The sequence below is a fragment of the Mchenga conophoros genome, linkage group LG9 (assembly GCF_057382185.1).
Source record: "Mchenga conophoros isolate Kocher_MC1m ecotype Shallow Benthic linkage group LG9, M_conophoros_male_GT1.1, whole genome shotgun sequence".
In the NCBI taxonomy this organism is placed as follows: Eukaryota; Metazoa; Chordata; class Actinopteri; order Cichliformes; family Cichlidae; genus Mchenga; species Mchenga conophoros.
The window spans coordinates 24,561,292-24,587,524 of NC_140534.1; the positions used below are offsets into that span (position 1 = coordinate 24,561,292).

The 26,233-nt window shown below is 42.4% G+C and overlaps 1 protein-coding gene across 2 annotated transcripts in view; it reads right to left on the reverse strand.

Moving 5' to 3' along the window:
- The window catches only part of ctdspla (CTD (carboxy-terminal domain, RNA polymerase II, polypeptide A) small phosphatase-like a), a 35,452-nt gene extending 10,806 nt beyond the window's left edge, over nucleotides 1-24,646 (reverse strand). Inside the window, exons 1-3 of one of the 2 annotated variants that reach the window (XM_085287093.1) lie at nucleotides 24,013-24,646; nucleotides 3,682-3,848; nucleotides 2,425-2,457 (exon numbers count right to left, since the gene is read on the reverse strand). In XM_085287093.1, coding sequence (XP_085143219.1) covers nucleotides 2,425-2,457; nucleotides 3,682-3,848; nucleotides 24,013-24,088 — 276 coding nt within the window. In that variant the 5' untranslated portion in view covers nucleotides 24,089-24,646. The remainder of the gene's footprint in view (nucleotides 1-2,424; nucleotides 2,458-3,681; nucleotides 3,849-24,012) is intronic. The other variant, XM_085287094.1, reaches the window with a different exon arrangement.
- Between the last annotated feature and the right edge of the window lie 1,587 nt (nucleotides 24,647-26,233).

Consider the following 26,233-nt stretch of genomic DNA (forward strand, 5'->3'; position numbering starts at 1 on the left):
CTTTGGAAAACACTATCTAACATGATTAAGGTGGTGGTTAACATTAGGGATAAGGTTAGGGCTGGAATACTGGAACGCGTGTTACCGCGTGAACGTCATTCTATTCGATTTCATCCACAATCCGGCGCGTAGCATAGGAATGCGGAAGATCACCTTTCGTGTTCCCATGGAGCGCCTCGGGACGTGACAAATCATCAGTACATTATGGGTCGGAGTGAGAACGGGCTGACTGAATAAATGTAAGAGAACAACACTTGAGATAATAACAAGAATTGGCCAAGTAACCAAAACATTTGCATTTGTGCTACACACAAAAGTCTTGAGCCACAAGCTTCAGGAATAGTTCTCTGGGCTTCTTGAAGGACATTCAAAGCTCTTCTTTGGATGTTGGCCGGCTTTCGTTGAGTTCTCTGTCAAAATGATCTGACACTGCTTCAATAATGTTGAGGTCTGGGGAGGCCCGTCCATGACTGATGTCAGTCCGTGTTTTTCTGTCCAGGTATGCTTTTACCACGTTGGCAGTATGTTTGGGATCATCATCATGCTCATAAATTAAGCCATGATGGATTAAAATCTAATGGTGCTTTTCTGATTTCATCAACTTTGACAAGATCCCAAACACCACAGGCTGAAATGCAGCCCCAAACTATGACAGAGCCTCCACCGTGAACGGTAGATGAATCGACTCTATCAAGTCCTGTCTTTGCTCAGTTTTTTCCTGCTTTTTAAGAACATGACTTTCAGATTCACCTGCTGTAGATAGTTTTTTTTTCTTAGTCCTGTCACTTCTTTTTTTGTCCTCCACTTGGCCAGTTTCCTTAAATTTTTATCAAGGACAGGCTGCACATCATACCGATTATGCCAAGTTTTTAGCTAATAGCTCTTTTTTATGCCTGGCAGACTGTGTTATCTTTGGGATTTTTCTTGGGCTCAGCTAAAGAAATGGAAATAAATTGTGCTTTTGCAACAGGATGCTAATAAGAAGTTGCCTAAAGGTCCAATTTAAAATCGACTCGTTGCTAAGTTGTCTGTTATGTGTAGAAACAACACCGACGCGTCCTTTGAGTTAGGTGTGTTTTTTTATGCTTGAATGATTAGTGTTAAGTGGATTAAGAAAAAGATATTCCTCTGAAATAGTGAGACACAAGGACCGGAGTAAAAAGTGAGTGAAAAAGCTGTGAACTATTGCTCAAGATCACTTTAACAAAGAGCCGGTCTCCTTAAAAGCAAATTATAAAGAAATGAGAGGTGACGCAAGACTTTTGCAAAGTACTGCAAGTGATACGTGTCTTATTGTTTTAGATGTTTTATTTTTTAATTATTTATTTATAAAGCTCTAAAATAAATTATTAGAATCTTGAGGTAAAAAGATTTAATAAGAAATGTCTCCATACTTTGTTTATATTGTTATAAACATTTCAAGTTAGTCTAAATTGGATGTTTTCTGATCAGGGAAGATTAACCTGAAATTAAAGTTTGTTATTTTTGACATCTTTCTGTATTTCTGATGAGCTTTTGGAGCTAGAATTTAAAAATTCTTCATTTTAAATGTGTTATTGGGACTCTGCTTGCTACTGTGATATTTGCCGTGTTTTAATATTTTGTCTCTTCTTTTAACACTGTGTTACAACAACAATCGACGCAGCTGTGACCCGTCCAGTTCAGACGCAGATCTTAAAGCCGTCTGTTTGGACCTACCCGTCAAGACAAAGAGCAGACCTCACCGCCGCATGCATTTCCTGTTATTGCAGGGAGGTGTCTGCTGGGTGGTGTAGTTTAAAGCTTGGCTGCGATATGGGATGCTGTGAGTGTGAATATCCTAAATTACAGTGAACCACAGGCACCGCATAGATTCCAAAATAGCTAAATGAATTGCCGTTTCAGCACAAACAAAGCAGGGATCAGATGATTCCCCTTTTCTGGTGAACAGATGAAGCACAAGTCGCTGAAACCAAGCCCCCCTTCAATGGACTAACATTGATTGCATAATCCCAATAAAACAGTTTTTTTTATGAAGACGAACGCCTAATTCAATCAGGTCTGTCCACTTATTTACCCAAAACTGGAGCTGCGATCTGATCTACGGAGAAAAATCGCTCTCATGTTCTTCTCTTTCAATAGTTGGAGACGCAGGGTAGAGATGGAAAAGACAACAAAGCCACACATAAATCATGTGACAGCAGATGGAACTGAATTGTTTCTTTCTATCAGTCCTGTGAGTGGAGACAAAGCAGCACAAAGGAAAGCCTTGAAAGCCACATGATCATGCGAGAGGGGACAGTGCAAAATTTCATCTGACAGCAAAGAAAAATCACCTCCGTGTCAACAGCTGCATGCAGCAAGAATGATGAGGCACAGCAAGCAGAGGGAGGAGGTTAGCGAGCTGGAGCAAGATGATGAAAAACAAAAGATAATAATACATACACTGGGTATGGGGATGACCTGGACCTGGTCACACTGGAGAAAACAAGCAAAGAGAGAGAAAAAGAGAAAGAGATTAAGGGAGACAGGGTGGAAAAACAAGGGGGGAGGGGGAGAAAGAGGGAAGCGAAAGAAAAACCGTGAAAAAGAAATCGACAACGTCAATATTCCAATCAGCAAATGGGACGGGGAGAAAGCAAGCCTGAGAGACAGAGGGAAGGGATGTATAGTACACATGGTGAGAGGAAAGTGAGAACAACTCAGTCAAAAACAAACACAGCTGCCATAGTAACAAATACGGCTGGCCAGAAATCCAGCAACAGTACACTGTTGGGAGGGACTGTGGGCACGGACCCAGCTCAAAAATCAGCCGCGTACTATAACAAGGCTTTTTATGGCGAGGTTCGCTCGGTTCACTCTAAATTAACGGGAACTCATTTGTTAAGAGGAGGTCCAGAGCGGGTCATTACTGACCACATGTATAGTGCCTGTAAAGGGCCACACATTCCTCCCCTGAATGAGAGACATTTACAGGTAAACAGGAGTGGAAATGTGATACGTCTGCTCCATTTTTAGCCCCGTGTACCTGCCTTGGCAGCAGAACACTGTGTTTGTAGAGGAGCTTCAGGGTTTGGCGTCTTTTCCACAGCCAGAACGTTCTCTTCACACATCCTCACTACACTGGTCAGAGTGTAGTGAGGAGAGGGGGAGGCGTGGGTGCCAAGCAATCCATCACCCCCCAACACACAAGGCCCACTTTATGGGGATTAGAGAAGCAGGAGGGTTTTTCGAGTGCATATGTGTGTTTGTGTGTGTCCGTACATGCGTTGTAGTGGGTTCGTGCGCGAGAAAGAGCCAGTGCGCGTCTTTTTTTGGAGCTTCTCGGCGTGCTCAGTGTGTTATTTTGTGTGCAGTTGTGTGCGTAGGCAGATATCGAAGAATGCAAGATGGGAAGTGAGCCCGTATTTTTCAAGCAGTGGATGGTAAACAACCTCTGGGTTCAACGGGTTTGAAGCAGCTGGAAAAATTTGAGGGAGCTCAGCGAGGCTGAGTGCGCCTCAGCCCTCTGCAGGAAAAGGCAAACCCTAACAAGGTCTCTGTAACAAAACCAAACAAATGTTACTTGTTACTGGAACTCCAGTCGAACTAGCACTTCAGTCATAAAATATGAACTAATTCTTGTGTTTGGACACGTAAGATGTAAGTGGTATGGAATCTGGATTGCGGCCAACTCTGACAGGAGAGATAAATGAGCTTTACCTTGGGAGGACTGCCATTCTCCTCTGGGGGCGGGGGCAGAGAAAGTGTCTTGTTGTTGGCAGGTGGTGGCTCCACGTGGTAGTCATTGTAGTTGCGGAAGCAGCAGAAGAAGGGGCTGAAAATGCTCCGGCTCCGATGCTTCTTTAGGCTGCTGTTGGACTGGGAGACTGAAAGAAATAAAAGCCAAAGGGGTAAGAGAGGAGAGCGGTTACATGATATTCTTTTACCTTAAAGACCTGCACTGAAATCGCTACTAATATGACTTTGGAGACTGGCGACCAATCCCCGGTGCACCTTATCTCTTGCTCATCATCATGCAAGATAGACTCCAAGCCTACTTGCAACTCATATACTTAAGCAGTTAAGGATATGGAGAGATAAATGGATGGCGTTTGACTTTGGAAAGCAGAGAGTAGGAAGTTATAGCTCGCAGACGGTTTGCTTAGCGTTGATTGAAATTAGTGGGAAACAGCTAAAGTGGCTCATTGTAAAGAAGTGTGACACACTGCCCACCATCTATCCCTATTATACTAAACAACCTGAGTGAGCCGTGCCTCTGACCAAATGAGCGATAGAACTTGGTTTACCATTTTCAAAAACGGTGTCAACATCAAAATACAAACATGAGAAAACACCTACAGCTTTTAGACTTTTCAACATTTCCTCCTCTCAGTGTATCAAATGCTGCTGTTCGAATGTCTGAAGTAGAAACAACAGAGCGATCCTCTGCGTTGGGGCTGGACTGTGTTTCACGTGCATAACTGCATTATGGTGACAAAAGGAGCTGAGATGTACCACATAGTGAGGCATCAGTTCATGCAATACAGAGCACTGGGATAAAAATAGCCCGTCTGAGAGAGCCCTCTGGGGAAGGTAGTCCAGTTAATTAACATCAGGAGAAGAAGAGAGGTCAAGACATAGATTAAAGTGTACTGTCTAGAAAGATAGATCTTAGATCATTTCTGTTATTTGACAAGAATTAAGTAAAATTTATGTGTTTGCCAAGAAGGGTTGATCAGAGGCTCCTGGGAGAAAACAACATACACATGTATGTCCCTAGTTACATCATTTCTCCTTCAGTCTCTGAAGCCCATGGCCTACTTTCACACCGACAGAACAGAAACAAGCAGTCTTGAATAGTCTTTAAGGCCTCTATTAATGTTCTTTTTTTACATTTTCTGCTAGTGAGGATTAGAGCATAAAAATAGAAATCTGAGCAGCGGTACTACAATGGCTAAATTCTGACAGTGCAATTATCACAAGGTGTTCCCGAAGCAGACGTTCTGCCAGCTTAATTGCTTTAAAGGTGATTTCTCGGACTTGGAAATCCCAAATCTGTTCAAGTCTTCAAAGCGTCCACAGGCTGGCTTTAGCTGAAATCACTGTTTTCAAGGCATCCAACAGTGTCCCTGTTTGCTACTGTTTTGTTAACGTGTTCATACAGCCGTGTGACACAGGCAGCACAGTTAGCCATGCATGCTTGGGCTGTTTGCAGCTTGCTCCTGTTCTGAGAGCCTTCAGACAGACGCCTGGAACTATCCTCGGGTTGCTCAGACTGGATCTGACAGGCTGTGGGCAGTTCGTCTTCTTTGTTTTCGTCATCTTTGTAGTCCAAAGCTCGGTGTGGCTCTTCCTCTATTCTGATAGATGTTCCAGAGAAGCAGCACTTCAGTAAACAAACACAACTATATGGTTGGAAAAGAAAGGCGACCTGCTGTGTTACTAAAACCCGCGTGGATACTGAAGGAGATGTTTTGCCCATGCAGACATGATCCACAGTTTAAAGTCTGTCGGCTGACATTCTATATTTCTCTTTGCGGATATAAAAGTAAATACACTCTGGTACAGAGACAGCGCATTACTGTTTGAAGCACAATGGGAATTCATTTGATTATAGGAAAGACCCACTGCACTCGCTGAAAGCATTAACCTCAGTAGATAAAGGTCACCAATCACATATGCATACACAAACAGTCCACATAAAGTCATATACGTAGCTTGGTGGAATTAAACGCATAGTATAAGCTCCATAGTATAAGCTCCATAAGAAACTAAATGCTAACTGTGTCCTTGTGAGCCATAATCCCAAGGAGGAACACTGGTGTCCCAAGAGCCACCAAACTGTTTGTTGATGCTGTGCTATTGATTTAGCAAACACATATTCTAGCATTCCTCTCCATGCTGACTGACAGTATTTGTTTGTCTTTACTTCAATTTATCTATTGCTGTGAACAGTTGCAAATTGGTTCCTGAATGCATCCAAGCAATGCTGGATGTGCTAAACTTGCAAGCTAAAAACAGCTAAATCCCCCTTTTGGGGCTTAGCAGGCTTTTGCCATCCACAGATTCATTTGCGGAGAGTTTCATCACACGGGGGAAATCACTTGGCCAGATTGACTTTTTGACTTGAACTTCTAGTGCAGAAACACTATAACACCTATAATTACTTAATCAGAAAGCGAAACGCTTGTTAGCCTTTACTTTGTTAATGACTTTATCAATGACTCAGGTGAAAAATGACAGCAGCATCTTGTTCCTAAACCGTGTCACTCTGGATAATTCACAGACAAAGTAATGCCTGAAGTAACAAGGTTAGCGTTTCTGGAAAATGTCATTCTTCACGCACCACAATATAAATTCCATTTGCTTTCGTTATTTTGTGACATAGGGAGAAATCTCCAGGACAGATATGTTTTAAAATTGAACAAACCTATGGCGGTTGCAGAAAACCGTATTAAAAACATAAAAACGTCAACTCTGTGATCATATCTTTTGATATGTCCCATTTGAGACATTCAATCACCTCCCCTCTTTATTAAGTTGGCCCCAAACGCCTTCGTGTAATTCTCCGCTCCTCCATTTTGAGGCCGTCTACATTTTCCCGCCCCGTTCTGGTGCCCCAGTCGGCCTCCTGAAAAAGCAGGTGGGAGTGCACGAGGGAGAGAACGCAGAGGGAGAGAAGGGCGTAGAATGGGTGGAGAGAGAGTTACTGTGGTGAAACAGCCTATACTTGGGTCTGATTCTTACTCCACCTCCTCCTGCACCACCACCCTACACAAACAGAGCTTTCCTTTCTGCCTTGGACACAAACAACATAGCTGAGAGTTGACTGCTGCTGGAGCCTGAGCAAACACACATACTGTACACACACATTCGTGCATGCATGTAGCATATGTTCACATGTTTAGGCAGAGAGCCAAGTACACAGTGATCAACAAATAGCATACTTCACACACTGAGGCACACAGAAACGTTTCTATCAGTGTCCTTGCTGAGGAATGTGGAGTCAGCCCGCCTTGCATAGTAATGCAACTTTCGTCAGCTCTGGGAATAACAGAGAAAGGTTAAAGGGCAGCACTTGCCATTAAAAACAGAGGCAGATAGACTTGAACGAAGGCTCTAGATTTACAGTGGGGCAAAAAAGTATTTAGTCAGCCACCGATTGTGCAAGTTCCCCCACCTAAAATGATGACAGAGGTCAGTAATTTGCACCAGAGGTACACTTCAACTGTGAGAGACAGAATGTGAAAAAAAAATCCATGAATCCACATGGTAGGATTTGTAAAGAATTTATTCGTAAATCAGGGTGGAAAATAAGTATTTGGTCAATAACAAAAATACAACTCAATACTTTGTAACATAACCTTTCTTGGCAATAACAGCGGTCAAACGTTTACTATAGGTCTTTACCAGGTTTGCACACACAGTAGCTGGTATTTTGGCCCATTCCTCCATGCAGATCTTCTCGAGAGCAGTGATGTTTTGGGGCTGTCGCCGAGCAACACAGACTTTCAACTCCCGCCACAGATTTTCTATGGGGTTGAGGTCTGGAGACTGGCTAGGCCACTCCAGGACTTTCAAATGCTTCTTACGGAGCCACTCCTTTGTTGCCCGGGCGGTGTGTTTTGGATCATTGTCATGTTGGAAGACCCAGCCTCGTTTCATCTTCAAAGTTCTCATTGATGGAAGGAGGTTTTGGCTCAAAATCTCACGATACATGGCCCCATTCATTCTGTCCTTAACACGGATCAGTCGTCCTGTCCCCTTGGCAGAAAAACAGCCCCATAGCATGATGTTTCCACCCCCATGCTTCACAGTAGGTATGGTGTTCTTGGGATGCAACTCAGTATTCTTCTTCCTCCAAACACGACGAGTTGAGTTTATACCAAAAAGTTCTACTTTGGTTTCATCTGACCACATGACATTCTCCCAATCCTCTGCTGTATCATCCATGTGCTCTCTGGCAAACTTCAGACGGGCCTGGACATGCACTGGCTTCAGCAGCGGAACACGTCTGGCACTGCGGGATTTGATTCCCTGCCGTTGTAGTGTGTTACTGATGGTGACCTTTGTTACTTTGGTCCCAGCTCTCTGCAGGTCATTCACCAGGTCCCCCCGTGTGGTTCTGGGATCTTTGCTCACCGTTCTCATGATCATTTTGACCCCACGGGATGAGATCTTGCGTGGAGCCCCAGATCGTGGGAGATTATCAGTGGTCTTGTATGTCTTCCATTTTCTGATGATTGCTCCCACAGTTGATTTTTTCACACCAAGCTGCTTGCCTATTGTAGATTCACTCTTCCCAGTCTGGTGCAGGTCTACAATACTTTTCCTGGTGTCCTTCGAAAGCTCTTTGGTCTTGGCCATGGCGGAGTTTGGAGTCTGACTGTTTGAGGCTGTGGACAGGTGTCTTTTATACAGATGATGAGTTCAAACAGGTGCCATTCATACAGGTAACGAGTGGGGGACAGAAAAGCTTCTTACAGAAGACGTTACAGGTCTGTGAGAGCCAGAGATTTTCCTTGTTTGAGGTGACCAAATACTTATTTTCCACCCTAATTTACGAATAAATTCTTTACAAATCCTACCATGTGAATTCATGGATTTTTTTTTCACATTCTGTCTCTCACAGTTGAAGTGTACCTCTGGTGCAAATTACTGACCTCTGTCATCATTTTAAGTGGGGGAACTTGCACAATCGGTGGCTGACTAAATACTTTTTTGCCCCACTGTATAATAATTAGTTAGCACTTCAGCAGTATGTGGCTTAGTTAGCAACAGATACATAATCTAGGGTAAAAGGTGATGCATGAAAGTGTCCTTTTCCAACACAAAGCTCAAAGAACAGAGAGCAATATCAGGCCATGTCTGTAGCCTCTTATAATAATGTGTGCAGGTGCACATTATTTGCCCTGCTGAATACGCTTCAACCGATTCAGCATCCCTGCTTGATCTGAGAACTGCGTAAACGGCTCTTCAATTCAGTGCTTATGTTAAAGCTCCAGCTGAACGTTAGGTAACAGTAGCAGAAAGCACGCTACTCAAACAGAGACGGCCAGGCCCGAGCTCTCTGCCACATGTTCAGGCACAACCACTAACACGGCCGGAAGAGGAGGTGGTGAGGGGGATGCAGGAAATTCTCAGCATTCTTGACAGGAAGAGATAATCACCCTGTGACCCACAGTGTGGAATAATTCCAGGCTCCAAGAGGGATTGTGATCTCTGCCTTACCTTGAGACTTTTGAGTTGGCCTCTTTTGCTGTTCCTTTAAAGGCACAAAAAATGCCACATAAGGTCTTATAGTATTATATTAGGATGTCCATCACTCTTGATCCATCTCCCTCTGGGTGAAACTGCCCAGAGAGGCAGACAATTCAAGGTTTATTTTTGTTTATGATACATGCTTTTGGCCATTATTTTTATTAGTTAACAATTTACTCACAGTGTTAATTGTTATAACAAGGGAGCACTGCTACAACAATGTAGTTTTTGTTGTCTTTTTAGTATCTTCCTCTTCTCATAGTACTTTTTAAAAGGTGACAGAGAAGCCCATTTGTGATAGATCCTCGCAGCTCTCAGCTCATCTTTGGCGATCAAACCCAAGCCAGCAGGTATGTATGATCATTCCAGTGGGTCATGAGTCAACCTCAAGATTTTGTCTCAGTTCATCATGCCAGGTAAACCTCCAGCTGGCGCTGCCCCAAGGACATCTTTAACAGGAGCCACTTAAACTGCCTCTTCTCATTGCCAAAGAGCCAAGTTCTTTTCATTGTGGAATTAAACCTCTCACCCTGATGATGTCACGCCATTACGTTCAATCGTGCTTCCTTTTGCAGACGATGTTCTTTTCTCACCAGCATATAAAGGAACAATGTGCAATTAAGTATGAATGCTTAATTGGCTTGTGGATCAGCACTTTTAAGTCTTAAATCCACGGTTTTGCCATGGAAAAGGATGGCATTCCAAGTAAAGGCAAAGCATATACCTCAGGTGAAGGAAAAATGGGGAGAAAGGATCACAAGATCAGCTGCAAGCCATCAAAAACAGCTACACTGAACAGCAGTTTTGGATTGGAAGCTGAGCCCTAAGACAAAGCTTTGCTAGTTAGTTGATCATTTTCATTTTATGTATAATAAACACTTATAGAAACATAAGTATTTCTATTTAGCAGCAAAGCAGTTTAGAGTTTTTATATTACTCGCTATTTGAATTTTATTGTCCGTTTTTCCCAAACAGTTTAAAAGCCTCCACACTCTCAGGTCCTTCGGTTATCCTGTTTGACTGAGTAAATGGAGCATTCTAGCCCTTAAATCCAAGTCCTATCTGCAGCTGAAGGCTTACCATCCAAATTTAGGCAAACTACTGGCTGCTAACAAAACAAATTATGTAACTTAGACAACTTGAGTGCAGGACAACCTTCGGCCAATCAAAAGAGCACTTTTATTAGTGAGAAGGATTACATACCATTATAGTGATATTAGTAGTGCCTTTGCGACATGCTTTGACGGCACTCCAGTAACACTTAGCTAAGCAGCCAGGCGGGTAAAGTGTACAGTACCTGGGGGTATGATGGTAAACGTGAGAACAGTGCATGTGAATGTGGTGCTTTAATAATTTAGATGGAAAAGAGGTCGGATTTAAATAGTACACTCAGCTAGTTCACAGACAATCAACAAATAGGAAGACTTCAACGTGTCTTCTGTTCTGTATAACTGAACAAAAGCTTTCAGATGGTGAAATGTGACACAAGTCGACAACAAATATCACATGCTAAAATCCTGCTATTCCTTCAGGAAACAGGGCGTAATTTCACAGATTATCTGCTGCCACCCCTCACTGAGATTTTTGAGAGTGGGGTGTTTTCATTAGAAGCTGTTTAAAGCTCAGATAAAATCCTTATTCACCTGCAGCCAGACTGAAGAACGGGGCTCTCACACAAACACGTACACCAATAGGTAATCCACTGCAGCTTGGGATCTAATTGCTTCAGCAAACAGCTTTCAGAATCATGTGAAGAAGCTGTTTCTGTCCCATGCTACCACTACCAGAACAGAAAGGGGGGATTCCTTGTTGCGCACAGTAAGTGTGGAAGGAATCCCTGCAGCAATGTGCTATATCTACAACTAGGATTTGAACGAAGGAGGGAAATACTTACAATTTCCGAAATCACAAGCTATCGTGCTATGTGTGACAAAACCCAAAGATATTAAAATTAATGTTAACATAAAACTACTACTGTTGTCAGTTTGGGCAAATCTGTCCACAATATTAATATTAGCCAAAGATAACCCGAGTCAAATTAAAAAGCAGTTTTTAAATGAATTTTTTTTTTTTTAGAAAAAGTTATTCAAACCTACATGGCCCTGTTTGAAAAATTTATTGCCCCCTATACCTAATTTTTCATGCCATTCTTGGCAGCAAGAACTGCAATCAAGAATTTGCCATGATTGGTAACGAGTGGTTCGCATCGCTATGGAGGAATTTTGAACCACCTTTCTTTGCATAATTGTTTTAATTCAGCCACATTGGAGGGTTTTCTAGCATTTTTCTGTTTTTTGAGACATTCTGAGGTGGACTTGCTGATGTGTTTCTAATCATCGTCCTGCTGCGTAGCGAAAGTGCACTTGAGGATCAGGACATGTTCATTTACAACAAGTCATCCAGGTCCCAAAGCAGCATAACAGCCCCAGATCATCACACTACCACCACCATGTTTGATTGTTTGTTTGATGATCTTTTTATGAAATGTTGTGTTAGTTTTACGCCAGATGCCAGGATATCATAGCTGCTCAAGTGGGTTTTAAATCTGTGCTACACTAGTTAGTTCTTTAAAGGGAACTCTGTTCATTTTCACCCTTGGTGCGGTTCGTTGGTGCAGATGTGAATACTGTAATCACACTCAGATGCAGCCCAAAATAAATGCACCAAGAGGGATGTGGTTTTGGTCCAGTTCCAAACAGACTCCATGGCGTGATCCAATCTCAATCTGACCCAACTACCAGGTGTACACTTCAAGTTTGAGCTAAAAGTCTTCCTGTAGCGGGACATGCTTCTCATTCTTGGATGTGGCTGGGTTTACAAACCGTAGCAACGAGACATAGAATGAATCAAGACCTCAGTTGGACAGATCCTTTATCTACAAGTCCAGAAGACAGCACCTTCTTATTTCTATATGTTGTTCCCACTTCAGACACATCAGACCAATAATTGGACTGAATGTGCATTGTATGACTACAAACCATGTGAAAACAGCCTTAAGCCTTGATTTTTTTGTATCCGCAAAACTGCTTTGGTCCCCTCAGAGTTGGAGTCTGAGTAACAAATTTCAGCATCGGATATTAAGCGTGAGGGTCCATGCGGAAATCAAACTATGGATGCATCCCAGGTGGTGGACTTCAAATATGTAAAACAGAAATGACTACTCAGCTGTCGGATCTCCAGCTGTCTATGTCCATATCTGCAACGGAATGTAAATAAAACTTTGTCTTCTAGTTTCAAACCACTTGTTGAAAATGATATCTATCACACTCTGAAAGGACACACGCAAGAAGGAAGACAGCAGCAATGTGGTGACCATAGGACACCAATAAAATTCAGCAACTCGTAGCGATGACAGGTGAAATAACCTGAGTGACGCTTATCTGATCTGATCTCAGCCACTGGTAGCAAAGACTGAAATGAAACATTAAACAGTTGGAAGAGGAGTGAATAATTTTATACACTGAAGAAAGCAACAAAAAAATTCTGTAAGAATACAGTTTAATGAACCCTTTTAAAAACAAAGGATTTTTTTCCCTCCACATCGAAAGGAGCCAGCTGAGGTGGTTCGGGCATCTGACAAGGATGCCTCCTGGGTGAGGTGCTCGGGACATGTCCCACCAGGAGGAGGCCCGGAGCAGATCCAGGACACGCTGGAGAGATTATATCTCTCGGCTGGCCTGGGAACACCTTGGTGTTCCCCCGGACAAGCTGGAGGAGGTGGCCGAGGAAAGGGAGGTCTGGGCTTCTCTGCTTAGGCTGCTGCCCCTGCGACCCGGCCCCGGATAAGCAGAAGAAGATGGCTGGATGGATGGATTATTTCCTTTTTTCCCCTTTCAACTATGCATGTAATTTTACTGTTTACCAATGATAGAAATGCCCATACACTTCAATAAAAATCCATTAAATACTGGCAGAAAATTAACAGGACAATTAACAGACACCAGTGGTGGTGCAAGCATTTCCCCTATTCCTGGACATTTACAGTGTAACCTCAAGATTTATTAAAACAGAGACTAGCAGCACCAAATGCTCCCTCACGAGAAGCTATAACTAGATTTTTCTTCTTCTTTTTTTTTTTAGCAAATCAATTCAGTATTCTGCAGATAATTGTATTCAAAGACACTTTTTAAAACTACTATGTTATACACCAAGAGTCAGTTCAGCTATTAGTGTCGTGGATGCTAACACACATGGACTAAAGCATCCAAATCAATGAGCAAAAACTAGTTAAAGGATGCTAAAAAAAAAAAACCTTGAAAACACAGAATTATAAACAACCTCCGCTGCTGCTCATTAAAAACAGACACAGGAGAAAAATCCCACTGAGAAAGGAGACAATTACAACAGATTGGCTTCCATAACAATATTAACACCAAAGAGCATCTGCTTGCACTCGAACATGTGTTTGGTTACATGCCTGCGCGCAGAATCGAACACACTCAGCTGATCCAAACAGCTGAGTGGCGTTAGATAGCACTGGATGAACTGAGACTGACAGTTGTGTCTGTCAGTCTGTGTGCGTTCACTGTGCCGAGGTCCTGGGTGGGTTATGTGTTAGGCCATCGGGGCAATAATAGCACAGTATGATAAAATAAACTCCCATTAAGCCTCCTTACTTCCCCACATAGACAGCTGAGGCTGAGGTGAAAATTACAGGCTGTGGAGGTACATTCAGTTCCAGCAGATGCCTTTAGTCACTCTCACTGACCCTCAGCTGCCCTTCTGGCTTTATTTCGCCTACTTATAGAGAGGATTTACATGTACATGTACATCCTACATAATCTTATATAACTAAAATTACTCAGTAACTCAGTTATTTGATTGAGCCAAGATGTGGTTTGCAGGGACCTAATCGCATAAGTCATTTGGTTGGCACACACTGCATGCAAGGTACGAATCCCCGCCGCTGCTGTGTGAACTCTGACACACAGCCGTGGGTGGGTCGGCCCCTGCTTTCCTCTCTTAGTTGCACAGCGGCATAGGCGCTGTGGTGGCGGTGCCAGCCCGCTTACAGCCCCTCAGGGATGAGGGCTGATGCCGCTTTTCGAGCGCTCAGTGAAATGAAGGAGATGACAAGAGCGGGGGAATTAGCCCACTGAGGGCCCAGGAAGGAATAATGAGAGAGATCTGACTATTCTGGTGGAGTTACGCAACCGACAGCAACACAGCCCACGTTGTTTGGGGCTGCTGCGGTAGTTCATTATTAATATATCCTTGTACATTCTCATCTACTACTGTGCGCTGAAAGCCAGAGGCTCAGTGACTGATGGGAACTCCTCCTTGCCCATCTACTTCTTTACGACAGTAAAGAAATTAATGTGAGATGTAATTAGGGACGTCTTTAGGCTCCACTTTAATACAGACAGGCTTAACTATTCAGTGACCCAAGAGTAGGAGGATCTTTTAGAGAATTAGGGCTCTTAAATGAAAGAAATTAAAAACTGGTTAAAATCAAAGCTGACTATTAAGTCTCTAATATGAGTCAAACTCCATCACACTTGATCTCCCAGAATGCAATCAACAGCCCCTTTTAGCATGGTAAATAACCGTGTCTTTCAAACTCCACATCCTCCTAAAGACATCTCTGATATCAGACTTTAAAGGGCCCCGCGAAGATAACAAAGACATCATACGACAGTGCTTCCTGTGATGAGTAATGAAGTTTTTCAGTATTCAGTGTTATTCTCAAGTACAAAGTCATCGATGAAACAAGTAGGCACTGAAAAAAAGAGATTTTTTTAAGTATTGCTCATTAAAATACTGCTTGTTATGAATGAATGGGAAACAAGTAGGTCATATACTTGTGTGCATGTGTTGGTGTGAGCATGTAGTAGACCTGGTTGTGTTTCGCTGTTACACTTTCTCGTGCGTCTGCTCTCTGAGGGGCATTCATCTCCACATTTCCACACAGAGAATGTCCTACTTAGAGTCCCCGGAGACATGAGAGTTAAACAGTATTCACCTTTTACCTCTGGAGGATGACGGGGGTGGGGATGGGGGGAATTGCCTCTCTGTATCTCCCGCGGGCATGTGCGTTTGCTTATTATCGGATCATCTGTTTAAAAATGTATGAACCTTTTATGCTCTTCTGTCAAATATCTCACAAACTGGGGCGCAGCATAATTCAGGGAGGGCGACAGAAAATCATTGTGGACAAAACATGATCTGCTGCTCAGATAGCCAATTACTGATGATAAATGCCAGCGAGAAGAGGGCAAAATATGCATAGAGGCCGTCCCCTTGTCAAGGGCCGGCCTGCAACCCAGATGCTTTCTCCTGCTCTCTCCCTCCTTGACACAAACACCTCTAGCTCTCTCGCTTTCTTGGTCTTTCTTGACCCCGAACTTTCTCTGAGTGTATTGATCTTTTTCGACAGCGTCCGTTTGGATGGATGGATGCTCAATTAAACGTTAGCTTGTTGCACGTCCGACTCCAGAACTCAACGGTTCCATCGTTTTAGGAGCGTCCCTGAGAGCAGAAAGCGTGCAGGCTGCTGTGGCCGCACGGCAAACGGTCCTTTTGCTCCAAAGGGACTGTGGCTTTTGGAGCATTGAATTGCTCTTCACAGTCACTGCATGCCTTATGTGTCAAGATATACAGGAAAGGCTGGTGATGTAACCCCACAACAATACTTTGCATTCAAACCAAAGTATGGCAGGCACGTACCAGAAGAACCAGAGTGTCAGTCATTTATCTTCTGTAGTTAATTAGAAGGAGTTTCAGTCTGAAGTTTGACGGGTCGAATGTCCCTGACAGCTGCAGTCAATTAAATCAATAGTTGAAAACAGACCCAACACTATGCTGTTATCCGCTGAAGTTTGGTATGCTCGATGTTTTTCTTGAACTGCAGCGCATGCTTTCTCATGAAAATCAATATAACCCAGATCAAGATGGACGTCTGCTGGTTAGTGTATTGTTTTATAGCGAATTTCACTGAAATCCTACTGTAACAGTGGTTTTAAAGGCCATGCCGGACATTTTGAAACAGCATTTGCTCCAAAACAAGCAACCACAGCATACGAGCTGCACTTGAGGCCACATTCGAACATAAAACTTCCCCACAGTGCTGTCAAACACGCAGTCCAAAGCACACAGACATAAAAAGAGGCCCAGAAAAACCCAAAGCTGGTTTGTGCTGAAGAACCAACAAACGGGACAACAAACTGCACGTCTAGTTTTTCATGTACACGTTCTGACACGCGTTCCTCGAGGCCAGCCGAGAGAAAACATGAATAATTTTGATATATGCTTAAATTCAAACAGTCTTTGCTGCTTGTAGAACATCCCAGAGTGCTTTTTCCAAAAGGAGTAAACTTTAAAAAAAAATGCATGCTCACTCACCACAGGCAACTTTTAAAGTGAAATAATTACTGCACTTACATGACTGTCAGTCTAATTCAAATCCACCGGCCGACCATCATACTCGAAACACAGGAATGAAACTCTTGGTAAAGAGAAACAGGAACATAAACTCATGTCTTTCAGGTCTTCTAGTACTTGATTAAGCAAGAACATGATACGAAACATGCCGCAAAAATGTACTTAAATAGAACAGTGGTGGTGCATGCATTTCCCCTATTCCTGGACACAAATGGTGTCTTTTTAAGTACTTCACTTTACCATTTTAAACTTTAGCTTTACACTTCAATTTATTCAGAATGAATCAAAAATAGTTACAAGTACAAAATGTAATTGGTCAAAATTAAAACATGATAGAAAAATGTAGAACAGCTTGGGACACATTTGATGCTAGCAAGCATTTATAGCAGCAGAGGGTTTTAGGAAGCATGCTGCTTATTTCTCTGTCTTTAATAGATTTTAGAGAACAGTAATTCCCTTCTACTTGCAATATCGAGAGAACAGTGATAACTGACCTTAGGTTTAAGCAAAATTGTCTCTTTGATCTCTCTCTCCTCAGGTCAGGTCTGTGAGAAAGTTTCTATGGATCCTGTAGGGTTTTAGTGGCATACCGTATATCAGTTTAAACAAGAAATATCCTAAAACTATTTTAAACTAGACGCTAGTCGGGGACTTCAGAGCAGGAATATGTTCTGTTACAGCTGCTTCAGAGTGAAAGTTTAAGTCATCACAGTCATCCAGGGTGGGAGTGAGGAGTCCACCCACACTATTTTCCCCTGTGGCCTCTCTGAGGATGGATTGCAGTGCTATTGCATCTTTCGTTGTGTCTCCTAATCCATAGATCTACTGGCTACCTAATCATTAAGGGCCACTTTGCTGATTTCTCACTCAAATCTTTATTGCAAGCAGAAGAAAATCCAACATAAATCTTTCTAATGCATTCTGTGTCATACGAGATAAGCCTAATTGGTGCTGGTAAAACTCTCCCAGCCATTATAGCACTTTTTTATGAATATTGGCTACTTTATAATATGCTGTCAGGATCAAAGTCTACCAACTGAGGAAATGTAGTGAAAATATTATTTGGGTTCCTTCCCAGTTTGCTTTAGCATATGCAAGTAGTGATTCTGAAAAATCTGAAGGTGTTCCTTTATACACAAGGGCACCGTAATTGATTTTGCAAGCTTGTCTTTGCTGACACAACCACAAAAGCATGTGTGCCGCCCCTCAGGGAATCAAATCGGAGAAGTCAGGTGAATGTGTAAACCATTAAACTATGGAACAAGTGCAAGTAGTCATTTTGAAGACGCTATTTGTGTAATATTAAAGATACACTTGCCATAATAAAATGTCAATTGATTTGAGCACCTTGGTATAGAAAGTTGTATATTTTTAAGGAGGAGCACAGTTTCTGGCATTTGAGTGGAATTTGTCAAGATGAAAATCAAGTAAGCATGGAAGTGAAAAACACTGCAGTTCTGTAAATGGTCACTAGAGGCCGCCTGCCAAAATGACTCCAAAAGGAAAAAATGTGATTAAAACTTCATCCAAATCATGCTACAGTGAATTTTTCCCTTAATGAAAACTATATTGGAGTGAATTTTAATGTGGTAGCATCATAAACCGAGGGATGGGACTGCCTGCACAGCAAGTGAATTAGCGCTGCACAATTTTTTCCTTCTGATTATTAAGGCTAATAAACACCACTACTCAACACATATACTCAAGAGTTGCATTTTTTGGGTAAAATTCATCCTAAAAAAACTAATTTTGAATTTTGAAACTAAATCAAAATGAAGTCACTACGAAGCAATGAGGAGCCGGTGCTGATGTTTCTAAACAAGAAAAAGGAAGAAACGGAGATTCTGGATTCATCCAATTCAAAAGAAGGCAGCAGGGAGAATTTCATGGCTTAATCCAGGAGTTGCAGCTGTATCACGGCCACTTTAGTACATATTTCAGGATGTCAGTGAGGCAGTTTGGGCTGTCAGATGACCACATCTGAGGAGGCAGAATAATAATTTCAGAGAGCTGAGTGACTCGAAGCGGCGTCTAGCTATGTGTGTGAGGTAAAATGGGATTATTGAGCTACAGTGCACAATGCAGCAATCTGATTGGGTAGATCTGTTTGTTCACATCTGAAAAATTGGATAAATCAAGCTTGGTTTGGTTTGGCTCACAGCACATTCCTGCCCCTCCCTGAGCCTGGTTGTGTCAGAGGTTTCTTCCTGTTAAAAGGGAGTTCTTCCTTCCCACTTTTGCCAAGAACTGGCTCAACGCGGTGGTCTGATTGTAGATTTCAGATTGTTTTCTCTTTATATTGTAGGTCTTCATCCTATAATATGAAGAGCCTTGAAGTGATGGTAGTTGTGATTTGGTGCTATTTAAAAAGAAATGAATTAATCTGAACAGTATAACCAGCTGCTGGTTGTGGTTTCATATATACAGAACAGTTATAATATAAGGTTGTGAGCTGCTTCACATCTTCTTAACTCTAAACTCTACATTACACAGAAAGGCCACACGACAATTAATTTGCTGCTTACAACTTTAAAAACATGCTCCACCACTTGCTGTAGCAGGACTAAAATGATATAAATTATTACAGTCCCCCTCCACCCGCCCCACTTCCGCTTTGGGCATGCTCATTTTAACACAGAGACATGGGCTGATCCCACACAAACAGTTAATAAGCTTTTCAGTCAAGGAGCTTATGGCTAGGCTAAAACATTCAATTCTTCCCAATGAGCTGTCCAGTATGCTATTGGTATTAATGAAGATGTGTTGGGAAACATCTAACACTCCAACACTTCCCTGGAGGTGCAGATAATCAGCTTTTCTGAGCAGCACTGGCTGAAATAGATTCATAAATCTGTAATAAGGACCTGCACTTTACAGCTCTGACTCCAGCTCTTCTCTCTATCTTCCTCTCCATCAAAATGCCGCTCTGAATATCGACTTCGCTTTATGCACACAGAAGTCCAATGTGATTCTCAAGAGAGGTGGAAGGCTATGCTCTGGTAAAAGATTGTCTGTCGAACACTTGAGCCCGGTCTGGATAGAAAATTGCTGTAAACAGCAGAGTGGCAGGTTGTGCGAGGGACTCTGAGCCAGCCAGAACTCACAGTAGCTCCTCTCGCTAGCCGAATGCTGCACACACCCTGCAGGTGTGGTCCACACATCATAAACACTTTATTAATGTACAGCAGCGTGTTCCAGGAATAACCTCAAAAACCAAGAGTGGATGAAACCACGGGCGTTTCTCCAGATTCATACATAATTGCAGCTTCAGTATTTTTTGTCCTTTTTCTCTGGCAACGAAAATAATCTCTGACCAAGAAGACTCGGAGGAAATCATACTTGGAGATGCCATCGGTTTGCAGAAATCCCAGTGACCGCTCTTCGTCTCTATGCATCTTCTCACATTATACATCTCCACTTGCATGTAAACAGACTGAGTACTTTAATGACTGAGTTTATTTTTTAATTATCGAAGGTTAATGGAGTCTGTGAAGGACAGTCTAGCATCTAGGATGGCGTAAGTGTGACAGGTTGGCCAATACTATTCCCTATTATTTGCCTATCGCGAGATATGTTAATATCATCCTATAATCCCAGCAAGCATTTCTTTTCTCCACATAACGTCAGGATGAAAAAGTAGTTCCAAAACGAAAGATGAACTAAAGCCGTAGACGTTATTACAATGTCAGATCGAGTCACGTCTTCAATGTTACGTCACCTAGAAATCCTTGTTGTCTTTATTGATTAGAATAAAATGAACAATCATACAAAAAAAGTTTAAGGGTGGCTTCAACTCAGCTTCATCTAAAGCTTTTGAGTTCATTACTTATGCTACTGAGCTAACTGGTTTCATATGTGAATGTTAGCATTCCTGAGTTTATGAGGCTGGTATGTTGGACAGAAAGGGGATGATTATAAGAGTCTGACATGTAGAGTTCACTATACAACAAATGAAATTGAATTTAGGTGCAGAAAACCATAAATAGACTCTGGTAATACTGGTCTGTGTACGCTGGGAAGATGTTAGGTGGACGTATGCAACTGTGTACTAAACTTGTTAGCTGTTCAAAAAGACAAACACATTATATTCCATCTTAGAAATTATATTTGTATTTTTCACTTTTGTAAGAACTAAGCACTATTCTATGTGGAAACAACGTAACGTCTGTCCAGCTAAAGTTCAGGTTTTGGTGTCCTACTGCGACCAGTTTTGACCAAGGCAATGATGTCAGGGTTTGCTGGGCTATGCTTCCTGCAGTACTTGGATATAAAAACGAACATAATGGTTAAATAACGATGATAGGGTGGAAATGGTGAACAGTTCTTTGTCCAGGAGAGCTCTTTTGATATCATTGTTTGCAATACTCTCAGGACCTGTCTGATTAGTTAAATTGCTGATTAATGTGTAAATATTAAATAAAAAAATTGCCGGGAAGTTATCGCAAATACCCCAGTCTTTGAAAATGATAAAAGTATTTTCATTAACTCTAAGATTTTTTGTTCTCCTGACTAAATCACAGCTGGCATTGGCCTGAAGTATTGTCCAGGCTCTAATCTTGCTGCTGGACCAGAGAATGGGCAGAATGACATTACGTCTGTTCAGGAGAATGCAAATAGCTCGCCCTCAGAAAGGGATAAAAGCGTTATTTGTATTTGTTGGTTTTCCAAGAAGGTTTTCTTAGTTAGAGTTGTTCCAGTGACTCCAGGCTGAATTCAACAAATGCATTCATCAGTGTGTAAAAGAAGCAGCTTCATAGTGACAGTCAGTAAGACACAATTTAAAGCCAATTCGGTAAGATTTTCAAGCAAAACAGACTCTTGCTTTGCCATTAATGCGAGCGCAAGATTGTAATTTCCCTGAAGTATCTGTCATCACTCACTCTGCGGGAGTGCAGAGCTAAACTCAGATGTGACCTAATCTGATTAAGGTAAACGGCTCGTCCACTGATACCTACCTCGCTGTGAAGTTATCGGAGCAAAGCCTGAGTGATTTTGCTTAGCGAGACTGAGCCTGGCAGGCCTTGTGGCTCCCCTCCTCGGCTGCAAGTCCAGCCATTGCATTTCATTGCATCAGAAAAATAAATAAATAAAAATGATAATGGCTGCCAAATGAAAAGTGTAATTTGAGTTTGGAAAAATGACTCTGGTTGTTTTGAAACATCTAGACTTGAATCAGAACATTTTGCTTCTTTATCAGATTAGAAAAAAGAAAAACGTGATGCAAAACAGCCCGAATGTGCTCCAAGCAATGTTTATTTTCCAAATGTATGATATGCATGACTTCATCCACCATCCCCATTATGATTAAATCCTTCATCTCATTCAACATCCTCCATTATGCATAGAGCTCTAATCAGCACCTGACCAAATGTTTTTAAAAAATGGCGCTAATGAGTTACTACGTCTTTACTTGGAATGAAACCGATAGGACTCTGAAAATAGCCTGCCTGTGCTCTGAAATATTCAGTGTGTGTGCGTGCGTGTGTGAGTGTAATGATTTGTGGCTTCAGTGGAGCCCAAGCAAGCCGCAGAGTAACTTTCCTGGACAACAAGTGCTGTTTGCTGTCTGCTTTGACAAGGACTGAAGTGAAGGGCCGGGGGCACTGTTCAAGAAGCTCCCTGCTGATACTTTTTTATGTACGACAGCAGCCATTTGAGGAGCCACAGTGCACGTTTGTGTGTGTAAGTGTGTGTGGGTGTGTGTTAGGCCTTCTTTGGTTAGTGACTGACCCTGGATTTTATCCTGCCAGATTAACTGTCAGATTCCACATGTCATCTGGGTTTTACTGTTCAAGAAGAGCAGGGCAGGAAAGTGTGGGAAACAAGTGCAAAAAAGCGCTCTGAAGGAAAGAAGCAATATTTTAATTTTTTTTCCCAACTAATTTCCTGGATGATCTTACTCCTTCTCACTGGGTGATGAATGTGTACGTTTAGTGGTAGTTTTGATGGATTTGTTTTTGGTGGGTTTTAATTATGAAGCTACAGTAAGCTGCTGGGGAGGGGGGTAAACATTGGGAAATAAATCACAATTGATGGAGTCAATTTCACATTAAAGCAAAGCCCATTTTAACAGTGCAGGCTGGGAAAGCAGTGACTCAGAGTGGCTCGTGTATGTCAGTGTTGCTCAGTGGTAGGTGATGCGGGAAGGTGACCTTTTCTCCAACAGAGCACTGGGTGTAGCAGGAAGCTGTGGTCCCTCTGGCCTCCAGGCACCCTGCGGCTCACTTGGATGGGTGCTGGTGGCTGGTGGGGGAAATGTCAGAGCCCTGAGCTCCGCGGACGCTCGTGTACTTCCCCAGTGTGTGCACACAGATTCCACACAGAGTCTCGTTACACAACAAGATGTCAGCTCAAATGAAAATGGAAATATGCATCAGTTTAAAGAGACTGGCAAAAACCTCTTTCAAAGTTAATGAAAACTCCTGACTGATGAGGGGGATTTGACAGTCATGTCGTCGCCACATGGTGAAGCGCAGTCTTTCGTAAAAAAAAAACAACAACAACAAAAAAGAAAATGTGTTTTCGCACAGCCTGCATAATCTGCAGAGCAGCTGTTGAGCTGTTGTTTTCAGCCACTTTTTGTTTTTTAACTCAGCAGCAAGGGGACATTTCCCAGCAGCGTGAATAGCCAAGACACTTTCAGTTACATGAGGATACTTGTTTTATGGAGGATGTACAGAAGAGAGATAATAATGCAAACTTCTGTTTGTTGTTGTTGCTTCAGTGCTATTTTATTGCTCAGATGGATAAATGTGTGCAAACCTATCACTAGTGACTTTGATGTTGATAGGCGCATAAAGACACCGTCTTCTGACCTTGCACAGACAATCACATGTTTAAATTCATGTGCATGCAGTTTGCAAATACCACAACCTCCTCTGATCACTTGTTATTGGTGGTGTGCTGTTTTCAATGCATTTTACAGTGTCTGTGGCAGATACAGGGATGTTGAGAGTGCAGAGGGGGGGAGAAGTAGTAGAGTACCCGCCCCCAGTAGTAAACCCTGCTCACTCAGACCTAAAGAAATGGCACATGTGTTAAGTAATAAAATGCTGGTGGGATATTTCTGGCTAAAATAAATAAAGCTATGAGTGACATAAAGTTAGAGCGGACTCCCAGCATCAGACTGTATATTTGCAGGCTGAGCTGGGGGCTCTGGCTCTTAATGTTTCCCTGCTTCAAGCTGAACAATGGAGGTTTTCCGTCGATACTCTTGTCTTGCTGTTGCACTCCGGAGCTCAGTATCCTCTCTGCACCGAGGGCTGCAGATCTGGCAGATGGGCACTGAGTCAATCTAAACAAGCAGCGGGCTCTCCGGAATACATGGAAACCGAAAATTCACGCTTTTTTAAAAATTATTATTTTTGTGTGAAAAAAAAGAGTCATGTGTGACATTTCTGTGCGCCTTACCTTTATCTTGACTTGAAGAAATGCTCTCCTCCTCTTTCGGATTTGCAACCTGTGTTATTATGGACGTGTTGTCCATGGAAACGAGATGTTACGCACCTTCGGCTACACCGTTTTATTCCTTGGCAAACATTACCAGGCGCACTACAGTCCCCCTGGCTGTGCGCAGGCTTTGGAGCGTCCGCTGTTTGCAACGTTAAAATCCCATTTTTGCACTTCCCATACCCCGGTGCTTACGAGCGAGACAAAATATCAGCGAGAAGAAGAAGAAACAGGAAGAAACGGTCACGACGGCTGGTCCAAAATGTGAGGTGACAGTCCGATGTGCAGGAGACAAACAAAGCGTCAGTCCCGCATCGAAGCCGTTCGTGTCCGATGTGGCTGTTGCAGGCAGCATAGCCCCCGCCTTCTGCTGCCGCTACTGTACGCTCCAGCTTCTATCCACACACTACAATATCAACTGCGTGATACGGTTACAGTGTTTACCCAGAGATGGCGACCGTCGTCCTACCGGCCCTGCAGGCTGACTACAACAGCAACACGCCTGCAACATTTCTATTATCCTCGTCAGTCCATGCTGAAAAACCCTCTCAGTCCGTCCACCACCCACCGATTGTTGCTATCTTGTCATATCCCTGCAGCTCAGGGAGGGGAAAGGAAAACTTCAGACTGCATGCAGACTCGGGACACGTTTTACGACCTGCTTTGTAATTTTTTATCTTATTTATGTTTCATTACGTTTGCTATATATATATATATATATATATATATATATATATATATATATATATATATATATACCCTTTACACTAATTTAAATAAATCATCTCACAGTTCAAGGAAATTAATTTAAGTGGAGTAATACTAAATAGCCCATACTAATTAAGTAAAACTTAAAATCTCACACTGTAAAAATGTGACTGTGTATAATTTACCTTAAGTTGTTTAAGAAAAATTAACAACAACAAAAAAACGCATTAATCCCCGAAATTTAAAGAAAGGAGGGGCGGGGTGATGATATGGCTGTAAACATTTCCAGAAAAAAAGGGGGAAAAAAGCTCTCTTTTTTTTATAGCTTTGGCAACTCAAAGCCTGCCTAAAAAAAGATAAATATTAGCCCGTTTGTTTTTTTTAAAACAATTTCTCATTACAAATAAACCTTTTACACAAAAATCGCCTTTTGCGAAGTGCTACAATCTTGAGCTACAGCATTAGATATGTTCAGATCGCAGTATGATGATCCCAAACCTACACCCGAGGTCATCTGGAATCCTGCAACAGATGGTGTGGCCCCTGCAGAGCCATGATCTCCACATCATGCAGTCAGTCTGGGATTACATGAAAAGACAAAAGAAACCCAGACAGCTTAAATCCACAGAAGAAATATGTCAAGTACTGCTGTATGTTTGAAACAACCTTCCTGAAAGATAGTTTAAAAAATTAACTCATATATACTTCAAAAACATTCACTTTCCACTTTTTATGTTCAAGCCTTTTCAAAAAAGCATTGCATATAACACAGAGTAGAGCAAACGCTGAGATATCGCCATAGTTTGTCCCTAAATGGGGTTAAACTCCAAGTATCCCATAATAGCTTGACTCTGACATGCCCTGTCCCTTAAATGTATTTGTTTTTAAATGCATTCTCCAATCCCAAGAAGAGATGACCCTGATGGCTGAATGCTCGTTGTTGTTTTGAAACCAAGAGATCAGCCTATAAATTACACGTAAAATCAATGAATTGCTTCTTGTTTACATCATGTAGCTCACAACCATCCCGCATACACCTGCGCGTGCACTGCAGATTCTCCACATGCTGTTTCAGCCTCAGTGGACCATAGAATGACAACAGGGGAGATAAAGTGGTTTTCTGGTCCGTTGCCAACGATGACGTCTCTTAGTGTTCGTCCCTCTTCACCTTAGCTGTCACTTTAATGGAGCCGAAGCCCACAAAGCCCTAAATGACCCCACCTGAGACATGTGTATGATTGCGCGCGGACAGCAGGAGAACCGATGCTTCTGATAATTAGTATGTAATCTCCCCGCTGAAACGATGCTTTCACTGCAGGTCAGCGCCTCGGCTGTGATGTTTACAATAATGTATGTGTAACAGCAACACAACCACTTTGCACAATTGTCTGTCCCCACCTGGCAGTCTGTCTCAGGTTTCTGCATCTGTCAAGACTGCATGGCTTCTTGAAATCTGAGGGGATGGAGCATGTCT